Source organism: Ictalurus furcatus, chromosome 28, assembly GCF_023375685.1.
Source record: "Ictalurus furcatus strain D&B chromosome 28, Billie_1.0, whole genome shotgun sequence".
Lineage (NCBI taxonomy): Eukaryota > Metazoa > Chordata > Actinopteri > Siluriformes > Ictaluridae > Ictalurus > Ictalurus furcatus.
The window spans coordinates 232,501-255,000 of record NC_071282.1 but is presented as its reverse complement, the minus strand read 5'-3'; the positions used below and the strand labels follow the sequence as shown (position 1 = coordinate 255,000).

At 43.5% G+C, this 22,500-nt stretch overlaps 2 protein-coding genes across 3 annotated transcripts in view; both read right to left on the bottom strand.

Annotated features, from left to right (window-relative positions):
• Positions 1 to 4,101, bottom strand: part of taf1 (TAF1 RNA polymerase II, TATA box binding protein (TBP)-associated factor) — a 12,862-nt gene extending 8,761 nt beyond the window's left edge. Inside the window, exons 1-12 of one of the 2 annotated variants that reach the window (XM_053618180.1) lie at positions 3,768 to 4,101; positions 3,236 to 3,350; positions 2,972 to 3,077; positions 2,751 to 2,867; positions 2,523 to 2,645; positions 2,183 to 2,421; positions 1,863 to 2,084; positions 1,381 to 1,698; positions 1,128 to 1,296; positions 868 to 969; positions 483 to 650; positions 188 to 339 (exon numbers count right to left, since the gene is read on the bottom strand). In XM_053618180.1, the coding sequence (XP_053474155.1) occupies positions 188 to 339; positions 483 to 650; positions 868 to 969; positions 1,128 to 1,296; positions 1,381 to 1,698; positions 1,863 to 2,084; positions 2,183 to 2,421; positions 2,523 to 2,645; positions 2,751 to 2,867; positions 2,972 to 3,077; positions 3,236 to 3,349 (1,830 nt within the window). In that variant the 5' untranslated portion in view covers position 3,350; positions 3,768 to 4,101. The remainder of the gene's footprint in view (positions 1 to 187; positions 340 to 482; positions 651 to 867; positions 970 to 1,127; positions 1,297 to 1,380; positions 1,699 to 1,862; positions 2,085 to 2,182; positions 2,422 to 2,522; positions 2,646 to 2,750; positions 2,868 to 2,971; positions 3,078 to 3,235; positions 3,351 to 3,767) is intronic. The other variant, XM_053618181.1, reaches the window with a different exon arrangement.
• Positions 4,102 to 4,265: 164 nt separating this feature from the next.
• LOC128603265 (uncharacterized) lies at positions 4,266 to 16,664 on the bottom strand. The gene is made up of 10 exons (XM_053617577.1): positions 16,577 to 16,664; positions 16,382 to 16,463; positions 15,982 to 16,204; positions 14,897 to 15,147; positions 9,448 to 14,816; positions 9,166 to 9,343; positions 7,350 to 7,567; positions 6,777 to 7,058; positions 6,554 to 6,660; positions 4,266 to 6,014 (listed from the first exon to the last, which is right to left on the bottom strand). The coding sequence occupies exons 2-10, from the start codon at positions 16,448 to 16,450 to the stop codon at positions 5,779 to 5,781; spliced, it is 6,933 nt and encodes a 2,310-aa protein (XP_053473552.1). The 5' UTR covers positions 16,451 to 16,463; positions 16,577 to 16,664; the 3' UTR covers positions 4,266 to 5,778.
• Between the last annotated feature and the right edge of the window lie 5,836 nt (positions 16,665 to 22,500).

Sequence of the window (22,500 nt, the reverse complement as noted above, 5' to 3'; positions counted from 1 at the left end):
ACACACACACACACACACACAGAGAGAGAGAGAGAGAGAGAGAGAGAGAACTCTAACACCTACAATACACACACTCTCAGAGACCAACAATACAAAGATTTTTTTTATGTGTTTGGGACATGCCCACAGGTGAGGATGTTTATGTGGACTAAATAGAAAGTGTGTGTGGGGTTCGGGACACGCTCACAGTGGACAGGTGAGGGTGTTTAACCTGTTGTGGTTCCTCTTTAATGACGCCCGTTTTCCCCAGCAGAATGCGGCTCTTTTTCAGAGAAGACTCCTTCTTGTTCTCTTTAGATGGAGAGTGAGATGTTCTCTCCTCCTTCTCACTGGGGATCTCTGTACACACACACGCGCACGTGCACACACGCACACACACACACACACACACACACACACACACACGGGCTTAAGGTTACTTGTGATCAAAAGGGCTTCTACGCTGAATAGAGGTATAGTTTAAAGAAAAGGTTAAAGGTTACCCAGTATGATGTTCTCATCATTGGGGTCGAGGGTCAGGACAGGAGGAGACAGCAGACGCTCCATATTCTGATCGTCCCAGATGATGTTGTCTTCCCATCGTCCGTACACCAGCTCCTCGTTATCGATCGGGAAAATCGAGTACCACAGAGAATCACCCTCGTGGGAAACTACACACACACACACACACACACACACACACACACAGATGTCTAGTGAGATTTATTATGGTATGATGTGGATAAAAGGTGGATTATGGGATGAAACTCAGATCTAGGAGTTCTAACAGTTTCAGATGAACTGTTACGAGTGTGAATTAGTAATAATGTTTATTAGGGCCAGTGAAGTGTGATTTGGGACACGCCAGTGTTCAGTGCGTTTCCTCACCGTCCTGACTGTGCTTGTCGCGTTTAGAGCCCGTTATAGAGGGAGTTTTGGGAATTGGGGGCGGAGTCGGGGGTATCAGCTGGGAATTACTGCGACTCAGACCTACACACACACACACACACCAAAAACAAAAATAAAGTAGACATGGCTGATGATTGGAGAAACATTCTGACACATTGTGTGTTTAAGTGTTGCTGCTGGTGTGTGTTTAAGAGTGATGTGTGTGTGTGTGTGTGTGTTTAAGAGTGAGGTGTGTGTACCCTGTTGTGCGTTGTAAGCATTAGCATTGCGTGTCATGCTGGAGGGAAGCCACCCTGCCAGACTGGCCCTCTGGGTCTTAGTGCCCTTGTGTTTCACGTCCTCTCCATTCCAGATGATATCGTCCTCCCACTGCAGCTGTGTGACCATGAGGAAGAGCTCGTCCTCCAGCTGCACACACACACACACACACACACATAAACTGACCTGTATACAAACACACTCGTGTGGGGTGTGTGTGTGTGATGTACAGACCTCAGACTGCTCCTTGTCCTGTTCGCTGCTCTGCTCAGCACCAAGTGTGTGTGTGTCTGCGTGTGTGTCAGCAAGTGTTTCAGCAGGTGCTTCTGTGTGTGTCTCAATGTGTGTTTCAGTGTGTGTGTCGGTGCTGTCCTGGCGCAGTATGAGGCCGTAGTGAAACCCCGCGCCGTCCTCGGGCACACCCAGCATGTCGTACCACAGCTGAGCCGGACCGTAGCGCCACTCGGCTACACGCGGCCTCGACTCACACACACCCTCGCCCTCACACACCACCGACACACCCTTACACTCCACCGGCGCCATCATGGAGATCTATAAACACAGATACAGGGAGAGACAGACAGATTGTCCATATAAAAAAAAAAAAACGCTATGTGCTAAATAAGTAAATCGTTAGTTTTATCATTAGCTAGTTTATGCTATATATAAATATATATACACACACACAGGTGTGTGTGTGTGTGTGTGTGTCCCACCTCATCATCAGACAGGCACTGCTCTGGAGGAGGGGGCAGGGCATATTCATAATCCCATCCAGATTTCTTCTCATCTCCGCCCTCCGGAGCATGTGATTCGCCGTCGACAGTGGGCGTGTCTGAGTGCGCGTCTTTGTGTTTCTTCTTCCTCTTCCTCCGAGCGCTGCGCCACACTGACGGCATGTTCTTACCGGGTCCGAACAAACGCAGGAACCGCAGAACCTGATACATGAAATAACCTGGTATGGTTACAATCCCAGCAAGTGTGTGTATACGTACGTGTATAGCATACGTGTGTGTGTGTGTGTGTGTGTGTATACCTGGCCCGGTCTGAACTCGGGGAACAGTTCAGTTACTTGAGGCAGGGCTTTAGCAGTGTCCTTCTGCATGATTCCAGCCAATGGGAGTGTGAGGCTGGACTGAAGCCCCACCCCTCCTGTGGGTGTCGCCCTATCACACTCACTCTCGCTGTCTGAGGAGCTGCTAAACTCCGCCTTCTCCCCGACAGAGGAGGGAGCAATGATGGAGGGAAGAATAATACCGTCCCCTTCATCACTCACTACAGAGAGAGCGAGGGAGAGAGAGAGAGAAATGTAAACAAATCTATACATGGGTTTGTTCTGAACTGATCTAGGGGGGGTATGTGTCTGTAAATCTCACCACTGGGGCTCTGAGTGGGTGGGTCTTCTTTCTTAGCTATGATTGGCTGGATCGGTGGAGGGGGCGGGGGCATGAGCTTAGCGTCAATGTCCTCAGAGTCAGCGTCATAATCATCCTCATCATCTACACACACACACACACACACACACACACACACAGAGGAAAGCAAGGACAGAACATGATCCAGTAGTTCTTAAACAGACATATTCTCTGTGTGTGTGTGTGTACCTGTTCTGTGTGACAGCTGCATGCTACTCATGGCTTGTTTGTATTTTCGGGATTCATCCTCGGCGACTTCACTGATGTCTGAATAATCCACTGCATCGTCAGTGCTCTTCACCCAGCCTACACACACAGACACACACACACACACACAATCAAAAGTTGCTGGTTTCTTCAATATACCTCCCATAATGGCCTCTCTCTCGGTCTCACGCACACACACACACCGTCTGCGTCAGTGTTCTGCTCGGTGTCCTCCTCAGTGGCGGTGATCTCTGTAATGAGTGCGCCTAGACCAAGAGAGCCCAGACCCGCCAAGTGCTTCTTACTCTCCTGAGAGACAGACAGAGAGACAGACAGAGAGACAGAATGAACTTGTACTATGAAACATTACTCATTTTATTCTCTCTCTTTATTTTTCCATCCCTCATTTCCTCTTTTGACACTGACAGGTTATTCATAATTTTTCTCTCTCGCCCCTCTGTTCTCACCGTGTCCAGGACGCTGTCATCCTCCAGCTGTCCATCCTCATTAATGTTTCCGAACAGGAAGCCGGTCAGGTGGAAGGGACGGTCCTGATCCTCGTCACTGTCCGAGTCGGACATCCTAGAAAACAATCACCCAATCAGCACACAGAGCACTCAGCCAATCAGCACGCAGAGCACTCAGCACGCAGAGCACTCAGCCAATCAGCACGCAGAGCACTCAGCCAATCAGCACGGAGAGCACTCAGCCAATCAGCACGCAGAGCACTCAGCAGGGCATCTTCAGTCAGTGTCTTGTGTACTTTTTACATCCAGAAAATAATGAAAGAAGAAGCTGAAGTACAGAATGAAGAAGTAGTATTGATTTGTCAGTTCTAGGTTCTGTACCCTGTACAGTGTACTGTAGGGAGTGTAATTCAGAATTCTGCTTCAGAAACACACACACTACGAGTGAATGTTAATTTAAAGAAAGTTTCTGTGCAGATGGAGTTACAAACTTCTGTATATAAAATAAATAAATAAATAAAAACTTCCTCACCTCTTTGCCTGAGCTGTGTTTACACTAGGCCGTGACTAAATCCCCGGACTCGAGTGTCCAGGCCTCCCCGGGAAAGGCGCGCTCACTCAGGGAAGAGTCCTCCGAGCCGCGCGCTCAGCCTCTTCTGATCATTCAGCGCGTGCACAAAATCTCACTGATTTCCGTTATGAATAGGGTTTATGGTACACAACTCTAACTATTCTAACTATTTCTATAACTATTTCTGCAGAAAGTCTGAGAGATCATAACTGTGTGCTCAGCTCTGTTAACCAGTCGCTGCCGTAGTGTTTACTGTGATGGTTTCCGGTTTCCGGCGACTTCATTTCCGGTTTGGAAGGACCGCCCACGAAGTATATTTATTTTTAATTTATTTATTTGATATAGATGTATGTTAATATATTTATACATATAAATACCTAGATGCCGCATTCCACATTTATCACTGATTTTAAAAAACACGTCTGTCTGAGAGAAATCCGCCATCTTACACACACACTTACACACACACACACACACTTACACACACAGTTACACACACACACTTACACACACACAGACAGAGAGAACACTGCCTCACAAGAAATGTCTTACTCTGCAGTACACTTCATGCAGTTTGTTGCACAAATAAACATTAACAAGGCCGCTAACAGCACGAGTATCTATTATTACTATGTACATTACAATATGCATATTATACACTATACAGCCAAAAGTTTGTGCACCCCTGACCATCACACCCATATGTCCAACAGTATTCATCAAGTTCGACTTGTGACTAGTGATCCCTGTACTGAAGCTACTCAGATCTCAATGCATGACTGCTTGATGTGTGGAAATAAATGACAGTAATTCAGAAGGGATTTAAAACAAACTGCACCCTGAGATCTTTCTTTTTATTTAATTTAACAAAGATTCACAGCGTGTTACAGCGTCCTGCTCCGACCATAAAAATGCAGCTTGGTGCATGATGTTAATGTTTTACTCAGAGACTGTGGAACATTTATGTAAGCTATAGCCATACTGGATCACTAAAAGATAAAAAAAAAAAAAAAAAAAAAACTTCATTAACTATCTAAAGGGCTAAATTTATAACAGAATACAAATGTTGATTATACTTTGTCCATTTCATCAATTCCACTATGTTTGGTCATTTATCCCCTATAATAATGAGTGGGTGTGTCCAAATCTATCCAGCCCTTTGATTGGTCCAGACAGTTTGTCTTAGTTTTTACATCTCATTTTTAAGAAATAAAACGAGCACCAAAGGTAAACTAGTCAAATTTTATTGGCACAATTTCCATGAAATGAGATCAGTTACCGCTGTAAATCAGATTAATAACAAAACATTTGACAATATATCTGTGTAAAACGTCCACTCTTATCGTAAAATTCCCTCGTTTTAGACTTATGTGATTATAAATTAGCACCCAGTTTTAAGCAAAATGATTTCACAGTGTGTATTTTACCTTTTAATCAGAGAGAAGCCTGAAATATCGGCGTGTTCCTGTTATATATATGAAATTTAATCACAGCCCGACATCGTTCTTATGTCTGTAATTCAGTTCATGCGTTCCTGCTTTGTGTAATGACCCTGTAATCCCCTGACCCCCCCTCACTTTTAAACACTAAACACACACGTTAGAACATTATTGTCAAGCGTACTGATTTAACTACAAATAAAATCACAAAAAAGTCATTTACCACATTGCAGTTTTGTATTATGTACTGTATATAATGTAAACAAATTTTTTATTGAAAATGTCATTTCTAGACACTTTTTACTTGTTTTTGAGTTTGAAATGCTCTTGTTCTATCGCTCTTTCATAGATATAAGTGCTTAAAATGATCTACCAACAGAACAAGATATCTTCACTTGCTAAAATGTGATTGTTTGCAGTGAAAACGATTTCAGTGGCCGAGATCAATCATGTCCTACTTGCTATAACCATCATCATCATCATCATCATCATAATTATCATGAGGTGCTGAAGAGATCACGTGTTCATTAACACTAGACACGTTCTCCGTCTGCTTTTTCGCGTAATCCCTGCTGAAGCTGGCGGTACTCCGCAGTGTTAGTGTCCTCGTGCCGGTCCTGAGTCACCCACTCGTCCAGGCGCTCGCGCTGGTTCTGATCCAGGATTCCCATGCGGCTGTACTCCGACACCAGGTTTCTGTATCCCGCTTTGTAGTAGCCTCGGATACCGTCATCGGACAACACGTGACTCTGAGACAGAACGCCTTCACCTGGACATACACGCAAGAATATTATCAGCTGCAGCAACACGACAGCTCTTTTACTCTCAGACCATCAGTTACGCCGTGTTTTACGCCGTGTTTAACGCCGTGTTGTATTCATTGTCTTGTCCACTGTGTGTCTTCCTCTCATTTTTTGTCGAGTGTATCCGCTGCTGTCTGTGACGTCTGCGATGTCCCGCCAAGGCCTTCGAGAACGTTACTTTATGATACTGTACACTTCTATTACTCTAATGACAATAACACTCTTTAATCTCTCTAATCTAATATGTCAAAGATGACATTTTCACCATATTAACGATTACGTAAGTTTTTAATTTGTTTATTATCGGCGGAGCGTCCGCTGTGAATGAGCTGTTGCTATAGAAACGATAACGTATTAGAACGTGCGCGTTAATATAAACCTGCGCTGCGTTCAGAGCTGCTGTTATTAATGAATAGCGTTATTTATGAAACTAATCAGCAGTAACGTGGTGAAACTACGTAAAAATGCATGGGTCTAGCAGGACGAACACCTCCCAGGTTCTTACCTAGAGCGCCTCTGAGCTTTTCTGAGGTCAGTGGGTGGTGTAGGATCATGCAGCGTTTCAGCAGAAGCTCTACGTCTCCACTGATCGTAGTGTCTGCTAGAAGATTCCTACAAAAAAAAAACAAACGTTAAAAGCAGATTCCATCTTTTCCGTTGAGTTTTAATGAAGTAAATAATCCACTGCTTAACGTCTGTAGCGCTGTGCCTAACGGTGGGAATGGTACCTGGCCATCTGGGAGATCCTGCTTGGGCCCGTAGTTAAAGCTCGTCTGTGATCCTGTCCCAGAACCTCCATGGCAATCAGGTTCTGTCCGTCACTGTCAGTCTTTATGCTGCTGATCAGATTATAAAGCTGCGGGTTTTTCTTTTTAAACTCGCTCACGTGTGAACTCGAGTTTGAGCTTTCCATGAACGCCTGAGCTTGTCTGATGGAGTCCTTGGGTGGAATGTGGCTCGTTTTGAGCGTCCCAGTGGTGTTGTTAGTGGACCTCCGAGCAGTTAGAACACTGTCGAGAGAGAGAGAGAGAGAGAGAGAGAACTTGTTAGAATGAAATTAGCATGAAATCTTCTTCTTTAAACTGGTGGTCTAATTTCGAGCTCAGGTGAGTACTGGTCTTCCTCCAGCTGTACAGAATGAAGTAAATGGACACCCCCGCTGATGTACTACTGTAATACTTAAATGATCATTCTTTATTGGTGTATCAGTTTAATCCTCATACTTTATCACGGATCTCCGTACACGGTGCTGTTGTGACATGAATACATAAATAAATCACCTCAGAGATCAGATACTTTACCGGTGATTTTCACCGACAAATCCGAGGCGGTACATTTTGATGAGGATGCGTTCGTCACTTCTGATGAATTTAACGCTCTGTAAGTATTCCTGCAGCGCAGCGTCGGTCTCCCTTTTACCTCCACCAGGTACGCCGTATTTCCCAGGGTTCCTCTGAGCGAAGTCATATCCTCTCTGGAGGTTAAGCACGGGTGCGTACGAGTCGAGGTTCGTCTGGATCTGCAGATTAAACACAGTCCTGATCACCTCTCGTCACATGTGCAGGTGCAGGTGAGTAACGCTGGACACCGATTGGTCAGATATTCACATAGTTTGTGTTTATGTTATAGCAGTGTCGAAATTCTCGTGTGTTTATACGCTTCCACAGCCACAAGCCAACCAAAAACTCTCATTATACCGTATACATCTCATATATCCAGGGCATATCAATGTTTATTTAACCTTTATGGAAGGAGTCTCCAGTGTCAGCGCTCTGTAACAGTCAGAGGGGAAGCTGTAACTTTACGTTTTCCCAAATCTTCATCACAGATTTACACTTCTCTACTGTTTCTCACTCACACACACACTGCGATTTAGCTTTTTTATCTGTTTAACGTGAAGAGAGGGAATAGAGAGAGAGAACAGAGAGAGAACAGAGAGAATAGAAGGAATAAAGAGAGAATAGAGAGAGAAGAGAGAAAATAAAGAGAGAGAATAGAGAGAGAGAAAAGAGAGAGAATAAAGAGAGAGAATAGAGAGAGAGAATAAAGAGAGAGAATAGAGAGAGAATAGAGAGAGAATAAAGAGAGAGAATAGAGAGAGAATAAAGAGAGAGAATAGAGAGAGAATAAAGAGAGAGAATAAAGAGAGAGAATAGAGAGAGAATAAAGAGAGAGAATAGAGAGAAAATAAAGAGAGAGAATAGAGAGGGAATAAAGAGAGAGAATAGAGAGAGAATAGAGAGAGAATAAAGAGAGAGAATAGAGAGAGAATAAAGAGAGAGAATAGAGAGAGAGAATAAAGAGAGAGAATAGAGAGAGAATAAAGAGAGAGAATAGAGAGAGAGAATAGAGAGAGAATAGAGAGAGAATAGAGAGAGAATAGAGAGAGAATAGAGAGAGAGAATGGAGAGAGAGAATAGAGAGAGAATAAAGAGAGAGAATAGAGAGAGAATAGAGAGAGAGAATAGAGAGAGAATAGAGAGAGAATAAAGAGAGAGAATAGAGAGAGAGAATAGAGAGAGAGAATAGAGAGAGAATAAAGAGAGAGAATAGAGAGAGAGAATAGAGAGAGAGAATAGAGAGAGAGTAAAGAGAAGGAATAAAGTGAGGGAACAAGTGTTTTTATAGCTGCTATAACGTAAGTGAGAACAGGAAGTAACTCGTTTAAAAGGCATGATGTGTTATTTTTTAATAAATAAACGCGCTGTGGTGTGAGAGGGATAAAACACTTGAGGGCGTGCTGTTAAAGGAAAATAATCAACTTTGGGGCTTTAACAATAACTCTGTTTCATCCCAGTTATTGATTATTGTCCCATCACATCACTCCCTGAGAGTTTTATTCCTTACTACGGAATTCGGGTCCATATTTGCTGAGCCGAGCCGGACACTAACCCAACGTTCTCCGCTCCTGTGTATTTCCCTAAAAGCTAACGTGGTGATAAATTTCTCCAGTAACGATGAACTGTTTGTGAATTTCCCTCTGGGGGAATAAAGTGACTGATCTGTCTATCTGAGGAACAGCCAGTGAGTTCAGTACCTCAGTAACTCTGAGCAGATCTACGATGTGTTCACGCTGTACCTCGAAGGAATCAGAGCCATAAATTAAATGTGCCTCACCTCCTTTATCACTTTCTCACGTAGCATCAAAGCTTCTTTCTTTGGGTCTTCTGTCTCGCTGCCCATTGCTTGGGCGAGTGCGTGATAAAGAGCATTCGGACGGTCCGAGTCCACGCTGATTATCCTGCCGTCATCTTGTACAACGGCAAAATGGCCGCTGTACAGCTGTGCAGCAGCTCTGTTTTTAAAAGGAAAAGATGTTCAGCACACGGTGTTCAGAAGCATCATCAATGAGATGTATTTCTATACGCGAGCTGCGTAGCACTCTAGTGCCAGACTTACTGTGATGGATGCGGGGCATTCGCAGGTTTGGTTAATCTCAGTTTTATATGACCTGCGGATTCGCTGGTTCCTGGGTAACGTTCCTCAGTGAGCGGTTTTCCGTTCTCATCGACGACAGCGAGTTGAATTCCTTTTCCATGGAGCAGATTACTTTTCGTGAGCACGTACACATCGAGGGCTGTAGCGGGCTGATCGGCTCGGCTCATGTCTTCCACATACCGCATTAGCCGTGTCATATCCACGTCCGACAGCTGTTCCGGTTCCCTGTGGCTCGCAGTCTTCTCGTTGTGTTTTTGCCTCTGGTCAGGGAAGAAACGTTGCGTTTGAAGCCTGCTCATGACGTGGTCTACCGCCTGTCCAACGGCACTGCTCAACTGACTCTTAAATGTGCCGGTCATTAAAGACGCTATATGTTCAGAACAGGAACTGACGAATTGCTCAGAAACTTTCTCAGCGATAATCTGTAGAAGTTCTTTTTTAAGGCGTTGTACATCGTGTAGATTGTGTCGTCCGTCCTGGTCATATTCCGTCATGCCTTTCTGAAGCTCACTGATGCTCTCTAGAAATTCAGGAACAAATTTCTGGTCTATTATCTTCTTTGTCGGTACGGCCTCCAGTATTTGAGCGAGACGTGTCGAGTACTCAGCTACTTTCAGAACCAGCTTTGCCATTTCAAACACACCTCTCGCTTTCTCCTTAACCATAATCTCGGTTGCTGCGTTACACACCTCGGAGAGTTTGCTGATAACCTCTTGTGCTGTGGTACAGTCCACTATGAGGTGAGGAGCGATATCTTCGCAGAGCATAGCGACTGATTCTTGTGTTTGCGTCTCGTATTTATGGTCAATCTTGAAATTCACCTTTTCCAAGGCAGCTTTCGGAACACCTGAGCTGATGAACTCGGCAAGACTCAGATCCAGTTTACTGTTCTCCTTCACCGATTTAGTAACCACGTCCTTAAAACTGCTTCGTAAAATGTTCCCAAGAACTTCCTGAAGCGCTTTGTCGATGGCGTAGTTCATGGCAGTGACCACAGACTGTTTCCCGAGTTCCTGAACCGCGTATTTCGTGGCATGTTTGAAGTTCTGTCTGAGCGCTGTAGAAGATGCCATGTTTTTCAGTGTAGCCTTAAAAGATGTCTGAGTGAGGGATGATACACCAGACTGAACGCTTCCTTTGAATGACATAAACGTTGCCTTTCCTGATTTGATGAATTCCGACGCAACAGAAGAGAAGGACTTGGTACCGTTGAGTAGACTTTTTGTCACTTTAAACACTGCGGTCACTGCTTTCTTGATAACGCTAAACCCGGCCGTTAGCAAAGCGAGCCCTATGCTGATACTCTTCGAGATTGCCCATGACACCCAATCGAAGGTGCCCTTTATCATCCCCTCGATTCCACTGATCATGTCCGACACTCCTTCTGAAATCAGACCCATTCCAAACTGGCTGGCTGTCCCAAGTGTCAGTGCACAGACTAGGATCCCAGCGACCACCTGCACCACCCCGAGTATGAAACAGATCAAAGCATCCAAGCAAAACTTGGGCTTTTTTTTCACCTCGAAAACAACACCGAGGCCGTAGTCGTATAAAGATCTCAGCTCGTTCGTGACGATGAAGTTCTTTTCTGAGGACAACGTGTAGACCGAACAGTCCTCCGTAATGGCGTCGCTGTTGCTTTTCTCCAGCTCTCGAAGTTTAGTCAACGCGTTATCGATGTACGTCCTCCACGACTTAAAGATGTTCATCCTGGCCTCCATTTGACTCTGAAAGTTGTTGTTGTCTGTGCGGTGCTCGACGTTTCCAGTGACTGAGATGTTACACGAGACCATAGTGTTTGAGACCTCTGAGACGTAGACATCAACGGATTTCTTTGCGTCTTCCAGCAGGTTCATAGCGTCGGCTTTATAGTTGTCCCCGCCGAGGTTGATGGTGATGTACGCCTGGTTGTAGAGGGCCACAGCCTTGTAGTGTGGGTCAAAGCTTGCAACTTTCTGCCAATAGGATTTGACTCCAAAGTCATCTCTGGATTTGTTTCGGCAGTACAGATCAGTTCTTACGATGGCCTGTCTGACGTGATCGTAGAAATGATCGCTTTCTCCTCGCAGCAGCTTTCTGCTTGTCTCGTCCATCGTCCTGATAAGGTCTGCTTCAAGTTGTCTGAAGTCATCATGCCTGTTGATGTGCTCCTCATGAAGGGTCAACCACAAGGCCCAAGATTCTTTCATAGCGTTGACGGCAGGCTGATAATCAAACTTATGCTGATGATGTGTGAAGCAATCAGGAATTTTACTGAGCCGCATTTGCATGGGGTCCAGTTTTTCGTTCGGTGTGTAATGCCCATCAAAGTTCTTCAGCAATGTACAAAATGTGGAAAACAGATCTTCCTTCAGGTTTATTTCAACCAGCTCGTCACTTTCCATGTCGTGGATTCGTTTAATTTCATAATCCTCTCTTAACTGACGCATGATTTCCACAGACTGACCTTGGTAAGCGGGTGCGAGATGATCACAGTTCACAACCATCTGGACCATCCCTGGATTGCCTTTCCGAGACGTACGACCGAATATTTGTTTCTCCACTCTTCGGTTGTGTGGAAAGTGAGTAAGAAGAATGAAAAGACCGCCACAATTATTCACATTTTCATCAACCTTTATGTCTGTCCCCCGGCCTGCGAGATTCGTAGCAATGATGACTCTGCCTGCACAGAAGGTCTGTTTTTCAATGTCATGCTTCTCGCTGATGGTGTACATAGTAATCTGGTCTGCTTTAAATCTGCCCCCATCTTGTATTTTCACGTGGAGTTCATCTGCCGTTTTAACGTCCTCACAAATCACCAAGACGACTTGTCCTCTCTCTGCTACTTTCCATGAGGTCTCACAAATAGTCTGGATCCACTGGTGAGTCCCACCTTTCACCTGGATGACTGGAAGCTCGACCACACGCTTATGGCGATGTGCAGGTACGGTGTAACTCTTCGCTTCGTAATGTTTTGCCAGAAAGTCCTGATCTGCCTTTCCTCCTAATGTACCTGAAACACCAAATATACCATTCCTGCTGAGGTACCTTTTAAAGTAATGGAAATTTGACATGTAGTTTGTCACGTTGGATATCGGTGAAATCGCAAGTTGGTGCTTGAACTCCAAAAACTGCTGCAGTCCGTTACCCCACTTCTTGTTTTTCTCCAGCACTCCACTCGCTTTGAAGTCCACTGGAATGATGGCGTTATACTCGTGTCTGTCAGTTTCCTGTCCAGCGGCCGGCGAGGCGTCGATCATGTATTCTCGGCCCCGCGACATCTCAACAGCCCTTAGTGCGTTCCGGACAAAAACCTCCAACTGATTCTCAACATAACTCTTCAAGAAAAAAGGGACAACGATGAAGGTGTCGGATTCTTCGGCCGTTTGGAGGTGATCCGAGTACTTGATAGACGAATTTATTGTCTTTACAGTCGCGTCGATCAGCGATTTCTCAGACAGGATTTCGCACGCCAGTCCTCCGTCCAGCAGGAGCATTTCAACATTAAGGTCACCTTGTTTTTCCCGAGCGTGGAAACTTTTGGCTTTCTTCTTCTCTAAAGCATAGCACTTAAACACGGCGCTGCTCTCCAAGACCTCCTCAAATATGCTCAGCAGATCGTACTGTTGTGAAACTCCAAGTTTCTTCATGACTTCAGATAATGCTTTGGACATTCCATCCTCATTCCCATCACCATCGCTTTCATTCTCTTTCTTGCTCTCGGCTTGACGTATCATTTCGATGTCCTCCTGGGTGTAGAACCCCAAAGTCACTCCAGGCAACAAGATCTCGTTTGCTGAGAAGCTTTCTGTTTCCAGTCCCATAACGGCTGCTGTTACAGCTTTGTGGAAGTACTGTATCCTCGCTGCCCATTTGATCTCACCTGTTTCAAGCATTTCAATGGGTTGACATGCAGATATCATGGCCCATATGCTGGAAAGCACTTGCTCCACATGCCTAAATCCACTAGATTCATGGGACAAGAACGTCACTTGAACTCCATTGTCCAAGGTCATGTAGTCCACTTCATCCACTATTACGAGCTCAAAGTTCCTGTCATTACGGGTAATCCTCTTCTCGAATTCCTGTTTAAGTGTGTCTGCTGCAAACACTCCCACTGTGCCATATACTATTTGTTGTCTGTAAGCATTTTTAAGATCTTCCTCATGTTTCTCAGGTGAAAAGGCACCTGAGAAAGCTGGAGGTACTACAGATGAGGTGACACCAAACATTTGAAACAGTTTACACCACTCTTCTTGGTCTCGCCGGGCGAGAAGCGGAGAGCTGGTCACAATGTCCACTTTTGTTTCACGAATAGCCATAATTGTCGCAAACATGGCTAAGATACAGGACTTGCCTTCACCTGTGCCAATCTCAAGAAGAGATCCTTTATTTTGCGTCAGCTGTGCAAGGAGGAGCAAAAGCAACGATGCTAGTTGTGTACGTCTTGGAAAATAGCCTGCTCTGGTGGTTTTGGTGCAGTCTCGCACGGCTAATGACATTCCAATTAATACGTCTTTCAGAACGTTGATGTCTGGGTCCGTAAGTTTAAGAGATCTTATCTTTCTTTTCAAATCATCGATCTCGGTAAGTTCCTTCGATTCACATTTTGGGAGTTCCGACTCCAGGTATCTAAGCACATCCTTCAACGGCACCAAGACTTTCTCTGGGCAGTTTGCTTCACGAAGTTCCTTCACGATCATCTCAGCATCTTTCTCCGGGATGTATTTTACTTGTTCTTTAAGAAACATTAAAGGGTTTTCATTGCTAAGAGCAGAGACCACGAGGATGCAGTCCAGGTGGTAGGTTTGCGCGGTGTGGAGAACTGAATCGAGTTGATCACACTTGATAGCTGGACTTTTGATAATGAACAGCATTATTTCCGTTGGTGTCCAGATTCTGTTGAACAACATTTGACCCAAAATGTCCTTACCTTGTGGTGACAGGTCTGAAATCGTGTCGAGTACGTTTAATAAAATGCGTTCGGCCAAAGTCGGGTTTGTGGCATGAAGCTGCTCCACCAATCCCAAGAAGAAGTCGTACTTCTTCTCCCAGCCAAGCAGCTCATCTCCATCATCTTCAGCGTCTTCACTGCTACTGTACAGAATGAACTGTAGAGATGCCTCAAGAACTGTGAGCTTCTCAGTAAGAGACAGTTCGTTATACCCTACAGCGTGATCGAAGGTGAACTGAGACCATACTGAAAGGCCGTTTTCTCTACAATATTGGACTGCGATTTCATTCTGGAGCGTCTTAATCCTGCCCCAGATCTTGTAGTGCTGTATCTCTTTATCTTCTGTGATCTGGTACTTTAACAAAAGCGCTTTGAATTTTTCTTCAACATCAATAACCTACAGAAATAAATGTGCAAAAATGTCACTTAGTAAAAAGAGATATTTTATCACGTGCTCAATCCGTATTAAAGTCGTACCTCGTCCCTCTCGATCGCAGCAGCGTCGTCTTCTATCTGCTGATGGAGAACTTGTGTACGTTCATGATGCTGTTCCTGACCTCTGAAGCGCTGTTTCTCACGAAGCCGCTGAGTTGCTTGAGAAAGCTTGTGTCTGGATGATTCGCTCTCTCTGTTCAGCTCCTCCTGGATCCTTCTCTCACGTTCCAAGCGTTCCAGATGTTCTCTCTCCTCCGCTTGCTTTTTCAGTCTTTCATCTTCTTCAATTTTTCCTGTTCATCAGACGCCTCTGGGTTAGAAACAACTTAAAATAAGCAGATTACACCTTATGGTTTTATGGGTTATTTAACTTGCACAGACAATAATTTCTCCATCCGGGGATTAATAAAGTATCATCTTATCTTATCTTAATTACCCGCTATCACCCTCAGCACCGGCCACGTGCTGCTATCACAGCTGTACATTAGAGGTGTCTGTCTTCTCTCTATTAACGCCGCAGTTAAGACTGGATTGGGAAGGCTTTATCTCTCTGTACTGTGGCCAGGGAGGCATTTACAGTACCTGTCAGGGGCAATGCAAGACCAGCAGGTGCTACAGCATTAAACTGGAAAGTGCAGATTCGGGCCCAGACACGTCATGTGACTACACAGTAGATAATGCTGTCATAAAGGAGAGCGTGAGCTACTGTATAGTTATAATACCAAGTAATTTAACAGACAAATATCCAACGTACAGTACATTTAGGGAGCCGTCCATGTTGTTATTTTAAATGTTGAAATTCCAAATACAGCTAGGGCAAACAACAGCAACAACAACAACAACAACAACAACAACAACAACAACAACAAGCACGTAACATGCTGCTTTCCTTTCTGACATGCAAACATTTTTCTTTTAGGAAAGTCATGTTTGGAAATCTCAAATGTTTTTGTACTGACTCAATAATGCAGACTTCATAAAATAAAGTATCTATAACAAAATTTATACTAAAAAAGGGTGCCTAAGACTTTTTGCGCAGCACTGTATATACTGTACACATATCTATAAAAGCTGGTCTGTTTGGCTGTATAGTGTAGTGCAGAACTGATATGTTAGCAGGACCTTACCGTAGTTGGGACAGTAATGAGTGCCGCCCTCGGAGGTGCAGTGCAGCTGAATCTGGGAACGGTTGTAGGTTTCCCTTAAGATAAACGAGGTGTCACCTTTATGGGTGTTAAACTCGTACCTAAAGCTATTCCATGAGTGATCTTTATATCTGATGTAGATGTAGCGATGGATTAACCTGGCCTCCTCGTAGGATGTTTCGCTGAAAGGATTGATGCGTGTAAACTGGGGAGCAGAATTATACATCAGTTTCCAGGGAATAAAAGAACATGTAAAGGACAGACACGCTGTTGTGAGATGTCACGCTCTCGGTTGTTATCTGGCTAATCAGAGGACATGCTAACTAGGACAAAAGAAATGTGAAGCAGGATTTAGAGAACAGAATGCAGCAGGAGTTCTCACCCCTTTGTCCTGGGTGGCAAAGTGCCAGGTATAAGGAGTCTGATTCTTGACTGAAACCCGGGCACCCATTATTCAGGTTAATCTGTTAAATTAAACATTGGTCAGTATTTAGATAATAATGCAAGGTAAGATCAAATAAACTGGAATTGCATCAAATATACAGTAAATAAAGAGAAAAAGAAAAAGAAATGGAACCTGATTTGATTCCTGTGCAGAGAAGTTCCCGGCTGTGAGAGAAGTGAAGTCGCTGGAGCAGTCTTTATAACACACAGCCGCTTTCATCTTCCACAATACAGCCCATAAACACGCCAGGACCGACGGGCGGAACGTTCAGATAAATGATATAGTGCAGCATAACCGACTACACAAGAACCCAGAAGTTAAATATTATCACTCTCACCTTTAATTGTGTGTTCTGTACTTTGTACTTTTTTATGAAGGTGTCACTAATGTTTGAAATAAATACCTTACATCAACATGTCCTGTACACACTCTTCTGTCTTTCCTTACGTCCCTCATATTCTGATCTTCCTTTTCTTCTTCTTTGTTGAGGAATGTCCCTGAAATGTTTCGGGTAAATTGAACATACATGTGCATGAGTGACCGTAATCACTGGACCTTGTGCAGGGTTGCTGGTTTATATGAATGAGACACAGTGTGTAATGAGAGTGTACCTGATAGTGAGACAAAAGACTTTACAGATAACAGGAAGATAAAAGGAGAGAAGTCTCTGAAAGAAAAGATAAGATAAATGATATAGTGTAGGATAACACACTACACAAGAACCCGGCAGTTAAATGTGATCACTGGCACCTTTTATGTGTGTTTTGTGCTTTGTACTTTTTTTACATGAATATATTTATTGCACCGTACCAGAGTGCCAGTTAAAACATTACAACTTAGAAATGTACTCATTATACAGAACTTATTTTTATTCATTGTAAATTCTTCATTTATTCTTCATTTATTCTTCATTTATTCTACATTGTGTTCGAGTCATGAGGCTCGTTGTTATTCTCACTACAGCTGAAACCACCTGACTGCTAATTAACCTGCTGTGTGTGTGCGTGTGTGTGCGCGTGTGTGTGTGTGCGCGCGCGCGTGTGTGTTTGTGCGTGTGTGTGCGCGCGCGCGTGTGTGTGTGTGCGTGTGTGTGCGCGCGTGTGTGTATGTTTGTGTTTGTGTGTGCGTGTGTGTGCGTGTGTGTGTGTGTGTGTGTGTGATGGATTTTCTTATCTTTTCTAGGCTCATTTCCTGTTTCCACAGTAGTGAAGTGATGTGTGATGTCAGATGAAGTGAACCCACAGAGAAAGATAACATTATACAGCGTATCGCATCGTTATATTCAATCTGTATCTTACAATATATTCAACAGACTGGACTGCGTAATAAAACCAGAATATTCATCATAAAATATGACCTTTATTACAGGAGGTGTAAAAATAAACAAACAAATAAACATTTAAACTTAATCAAGCCCACACTATCTCCTCCTCTGAAACAGTCTCTTCTTCTTTATCTCAAATCAGGAGAGGCTACAGGGTATAAACACACACACACACACACACACACGCACACACACACGCACACACTCAGAGCTTTCTCCTGTAGAAACTTTGCTGTTGTTCTCCTCCTCTGTAAAGTCGCTCACACTCACAGGGGTTAATTTAAGGTCTATTCATTCATTCCCTAAATCTGTCATTATAATGCGTTATAGCACGCTTCAATCTGTCCGCTGCAGTCCTCAGATGTAGATCAAACTAGCCAGCTAGCGGACACCTGGACACATGGACCCCTGGAGACCTGCTAACCTGACAGCATTTCTCACAGAAATTCTGAGTCACAGAACATGTGTATGTTTTAGATTAGCAGTTAGCTTGAGCTGCTGAGGTAATTTGTCAACTTTTAATGACGTTTAGCCAACTAGCTAAAGGTAATATTTTAAAATATAATCAAATATATAAATAAATCATGATACAGTTATTACAGAGTGAAACTGACACACTGAAAATATCTTAAAAAGCAATTTAACAAGTTTCTTTTTTTCTTTTTTTAAAGTGATTTGTTGTTCGTGAGTGAGTCGACTTCTTGAACGGATCATTTGATCGAATCGGATCTTCGGAGTAAGCATTGGGAATCGAGTCACACATCTGAAGAGTCGTTTGGTGATCGGACAGTCAGATGAAAAACAGTCAGTTTTTAAATAAACACAGCCAACTATAAAAGGATTAATATTACAGAAACAAATGGAGGCGTGTGAAGAAGTTTATTAAGTTTAAAAAGCAGTAAAGTAAAAAATATTTCTCCTTCCCCCTGCATGAGTATGATTAATATGATGAAACGACCTTGAGCTTTGGAAAGGCACTATATAAATAAAACTTCTTCTTCTTCTTCTTCTTCTTCTTTTTCTCCTTAATAAAACTAGTGTGTAGTTTAAGACATGTATAGTTTGGTTTTTACTTTTTTTCAGGTGAAACAGGATGTAGAATGCTCCACATTTCCCCTCAGAGGAGTCTCCAGCTGGTCATGGGTCACAAGGTCAAGGGTCAAGGGTCTATTCACCTTCAGTAACGCTTTATCCTGGTCAGGGTGGAGGTGGATCCAGAGTCAGTGACACACACACACACACACCCATGAGTAATGCAGCGTAGTCAGTCCACCTATTAGCATGTTTTTGGGAGGTGGTGGAACCAGAGAACCCCTACAGCACCACAGTGAAGGCTTCAGTAACACCAAGATGACTGTTTTGATCCTCTAGGTGAAAAAGGTAATATTCACAGGCCTCTGCTGAGACTGGAGCTTATTTAATAACCTGCTATATAATCTGTTCCACCAGATGTCAGCAGAGGACTGAACTGTTGGAAGTAACCCCACAGTGAGCCGCTTCTCTCTTTAGAATATTTGGGTGCGTCTCAACCAGCTCCCTAGTTCAGTAGTCAGGGCACTGATCAGGGAGTCAGCCATTTTAAGTGCTGTCTCAATCACAAAATCCTTCCAGTGCATTGGAACGTTCACTCCCTAAAATATCCCACAATGCACCTCAAACCCCAGGGAGTTACTGGAAATGACGTCATGTTTCTGAAGCCTCTCAGCTCGAAAAAAATGGGGGACGAACTCTCAGCCGACTTCGTTTACAAATGTAAGCAGCTTGTTCTTGTTGTTGTGGCTCTCAAATGATTATTTACGTTAGCACTTTTAACTTTATTTGACGTTGTGTATAGTTTGTTTGAGTCTAATGACTTTTAAGCGTTTAACGATTTTTTTAAAAATCCACTAGCTTGCCTACGATCCCGCTTGACATATTATAACAGAAATGAGTGTGATTAAGCTAACAGTTTTATATGACATATAAATAAATCTAAAATATTCTTTACATTTTACATTTTTGCTGACGTTTTACAACACAAGTGTGTAGTCATGTCGCCGGAAATTCAGTTCTCTGTGTCCCAGTGTGTCCCAACTCGTATACTGTACACCACCTACTGAACTACCTACAGTTTCATCTCACTGATCCCTGCACTGTAACACCGTGCACCAGAGGGAGCTACTGAGCATCCTGTTACTGCACCTCAGTACACTCAGTCTTTACCACCTCGGCCTCCTGGGACTGAAAATTCACACAACTGAGCTGATTTAAGCAACACATACAAATCACACATATCCGGAACGCTGGCACAGCTGTGATTCAGTGTAGGCACAAGGCCACAGGTAATCTAAGGTAATCTCAGATAATGTCAGGTAATTTCAGGTAATCTCAGGTAATCACAGATAATCTCAGATAATCTCAAATAATCTCAGATAACCTCAGGTAATCTCAGATAATCTCAGGTAATTTCAGGTAATCTCAGATAATCTCAAATAATCTCAGGTAATTTCAGGTAATTTCAGGTAATCTCAGATAATCTCAGGTTATCACAGATAATCTCAGGTAATTTCAGGTAATCTCAGATAATCTCAGGTTATCACAGATAATCTCAGATAATCTCAGATAATCTCAGGTTATCTCAGGTAATTTCAGGTAATCTCAGATAATTTCAGGTAATCTCAGATAATCTCAGGTTATCTCAGATAATCTCAGATAATCTCAGGTAATCTCAGGTAATTTCAGATAATCTCAGATAATCTCAAATAATCTCAGGTAATTTCAGGTAATCTCAGATAATCTCAGGTTATCTCAGGTAATCTCAGATAATCTCAGGTTATCACAGATAATCTCAGATAATCTCAGATAATCTCAGGTTATCTCAGGTAATTTCAGGTAATCTCAGATAATTTCAGGTAATCTCAGATAATCTCAGGTTATCTCAGATAATCTCAGATAATCTCAGATAATCTCAGGTAATTTCAGGTAATTTCAGATAATCTCAGATAATCTCAAATAATCTCAGGTAATTTCAGGTAATCTCAGATAATCTCAGGTTATCTCAGGTAATCTCAGATAATCTCAGGTTATCACAGATAATCTCAGATAATCTCAGATAATCTCAGGTTATCTCAGGTAATTTCAGGTAATCTCAGATAATTTCAGGTAATCTCAGATAATCTCAGGTTATCTCAGATAATCTCAGATAATCTCAGATAATCTCAGGTAATTTCAGGTAATCTCAGATAATCTTAGGTAATCACAGATAATCTCAGATAATCTCAGGTAATCTCAGGTTATCACAGATAATCTCAGATAATCTCAGGTAATCTCAGATAATCTCAGGTTATCACAGGTAATCTCAGATAATCTCAGGTAATCTCAGGTATAACCGCACAATTGCAAGTGTGATATTGCTTTTATACAACAATTCTATAAGCAAGAAATTGATATTGAGTAAGTGACTTTTGGGTAAAATATGGCCAAACATATTGTTTATTTTTAGTTGAAATAGATCCCAAAGAAGCCACTCCCACTTTACAGCCTGTCAGCGAGCTAACGTAGATTTGTACATTCCCATGAAAGGAGCTTCATTTTGGCATTTTGGCAAAGGTACTCTGCCACATCCGCTGATGACGTTGTGAACTGTAGTAAGGGTTATGAACTACGCGAACACAGCGGAGCGGAGGGATACACAGCCGCTCGTCCAATCAGATTACCGGAACTATGGTGTATAATAAAGTTTAGATGAAGCGTATAGACAGTTATGTTCATGCATGCGTTGGGTTTTAATCTGCGTAACGTGTGAGTAATTTATACACAGGGTTCTCCAGGGTTCTCCTGCACCTTCCTGTAAAGTCCTAAAGGAACTCATTTTCACACCTGTACTTCAGAAACTGTTTTTTCTCTTTGCTCTTATTCTACACACCACACACACCCTTTAGAAAATGAATATTTTTCTTTTCAGATTAAAAGATGTGATTAATGTCGCGTGTGGGTATGTGTGTGTGTGTGTGAGTGTGAGTGTGGGTGTGTGAGTGTGAGTGTGGGTGTGTTTGTGAGTGTGTGTGTGGGTGTGTGTGTATGTGTGTGTGCGTGTGAGTGAGTGTGTGTGTGTGTGAGAGTGTGTGAGTGTGTGTGTGTGCGTGTGTGTGAGTGTGTGTGTGTGTGTGTGTATGTGTGTGTGTGTGTGTGTGTGAGTGTGTGTGTGAGTGTGTGTGTTGGTGGAGGAGTGGAAGTGGGATGGGGGGGTGGCGGTCGCGCGCCGCATCCTCCTCGTTTTCCTCCTGCCCGGTTGCTTAGTAACGCCCGCGGTGGAGAGTACCTAGAGTGCGCGCTCCCGAGCCACGCGTCCGCGAGCGAGCATCTGCAGCGTGCGCGCGCTTTACGCTTTTACACACCGGTCAAAAGATATGGAGGTTCATTTACAGTAATAATCATCATCATCAAGAGCATTATCTTCATCATCGTCATCTTCTTCATCATCATCGTTGCGAAAAACAGCCCCGAGGATCGCAGGAGGAAAAATATAGCGCGCGGCGCGGATGAGATGGGAGCACGGTGAGCGCGAGACGGAGAGGTCCGGCAGGTGAGGAGAGGAACTGGGTTTTTCCCCTCATTATTTCTGCCCCCGCGCCTTCATCAGCGGCGTTAAAACACTGATCCACATCAGCACGGGTGTTAGTAACGCGCTCGGGACTGTTTACTGACGCGGGGGTGTAGACGGTTTAAATGGCACGCGCCGCCGCATTGCTCT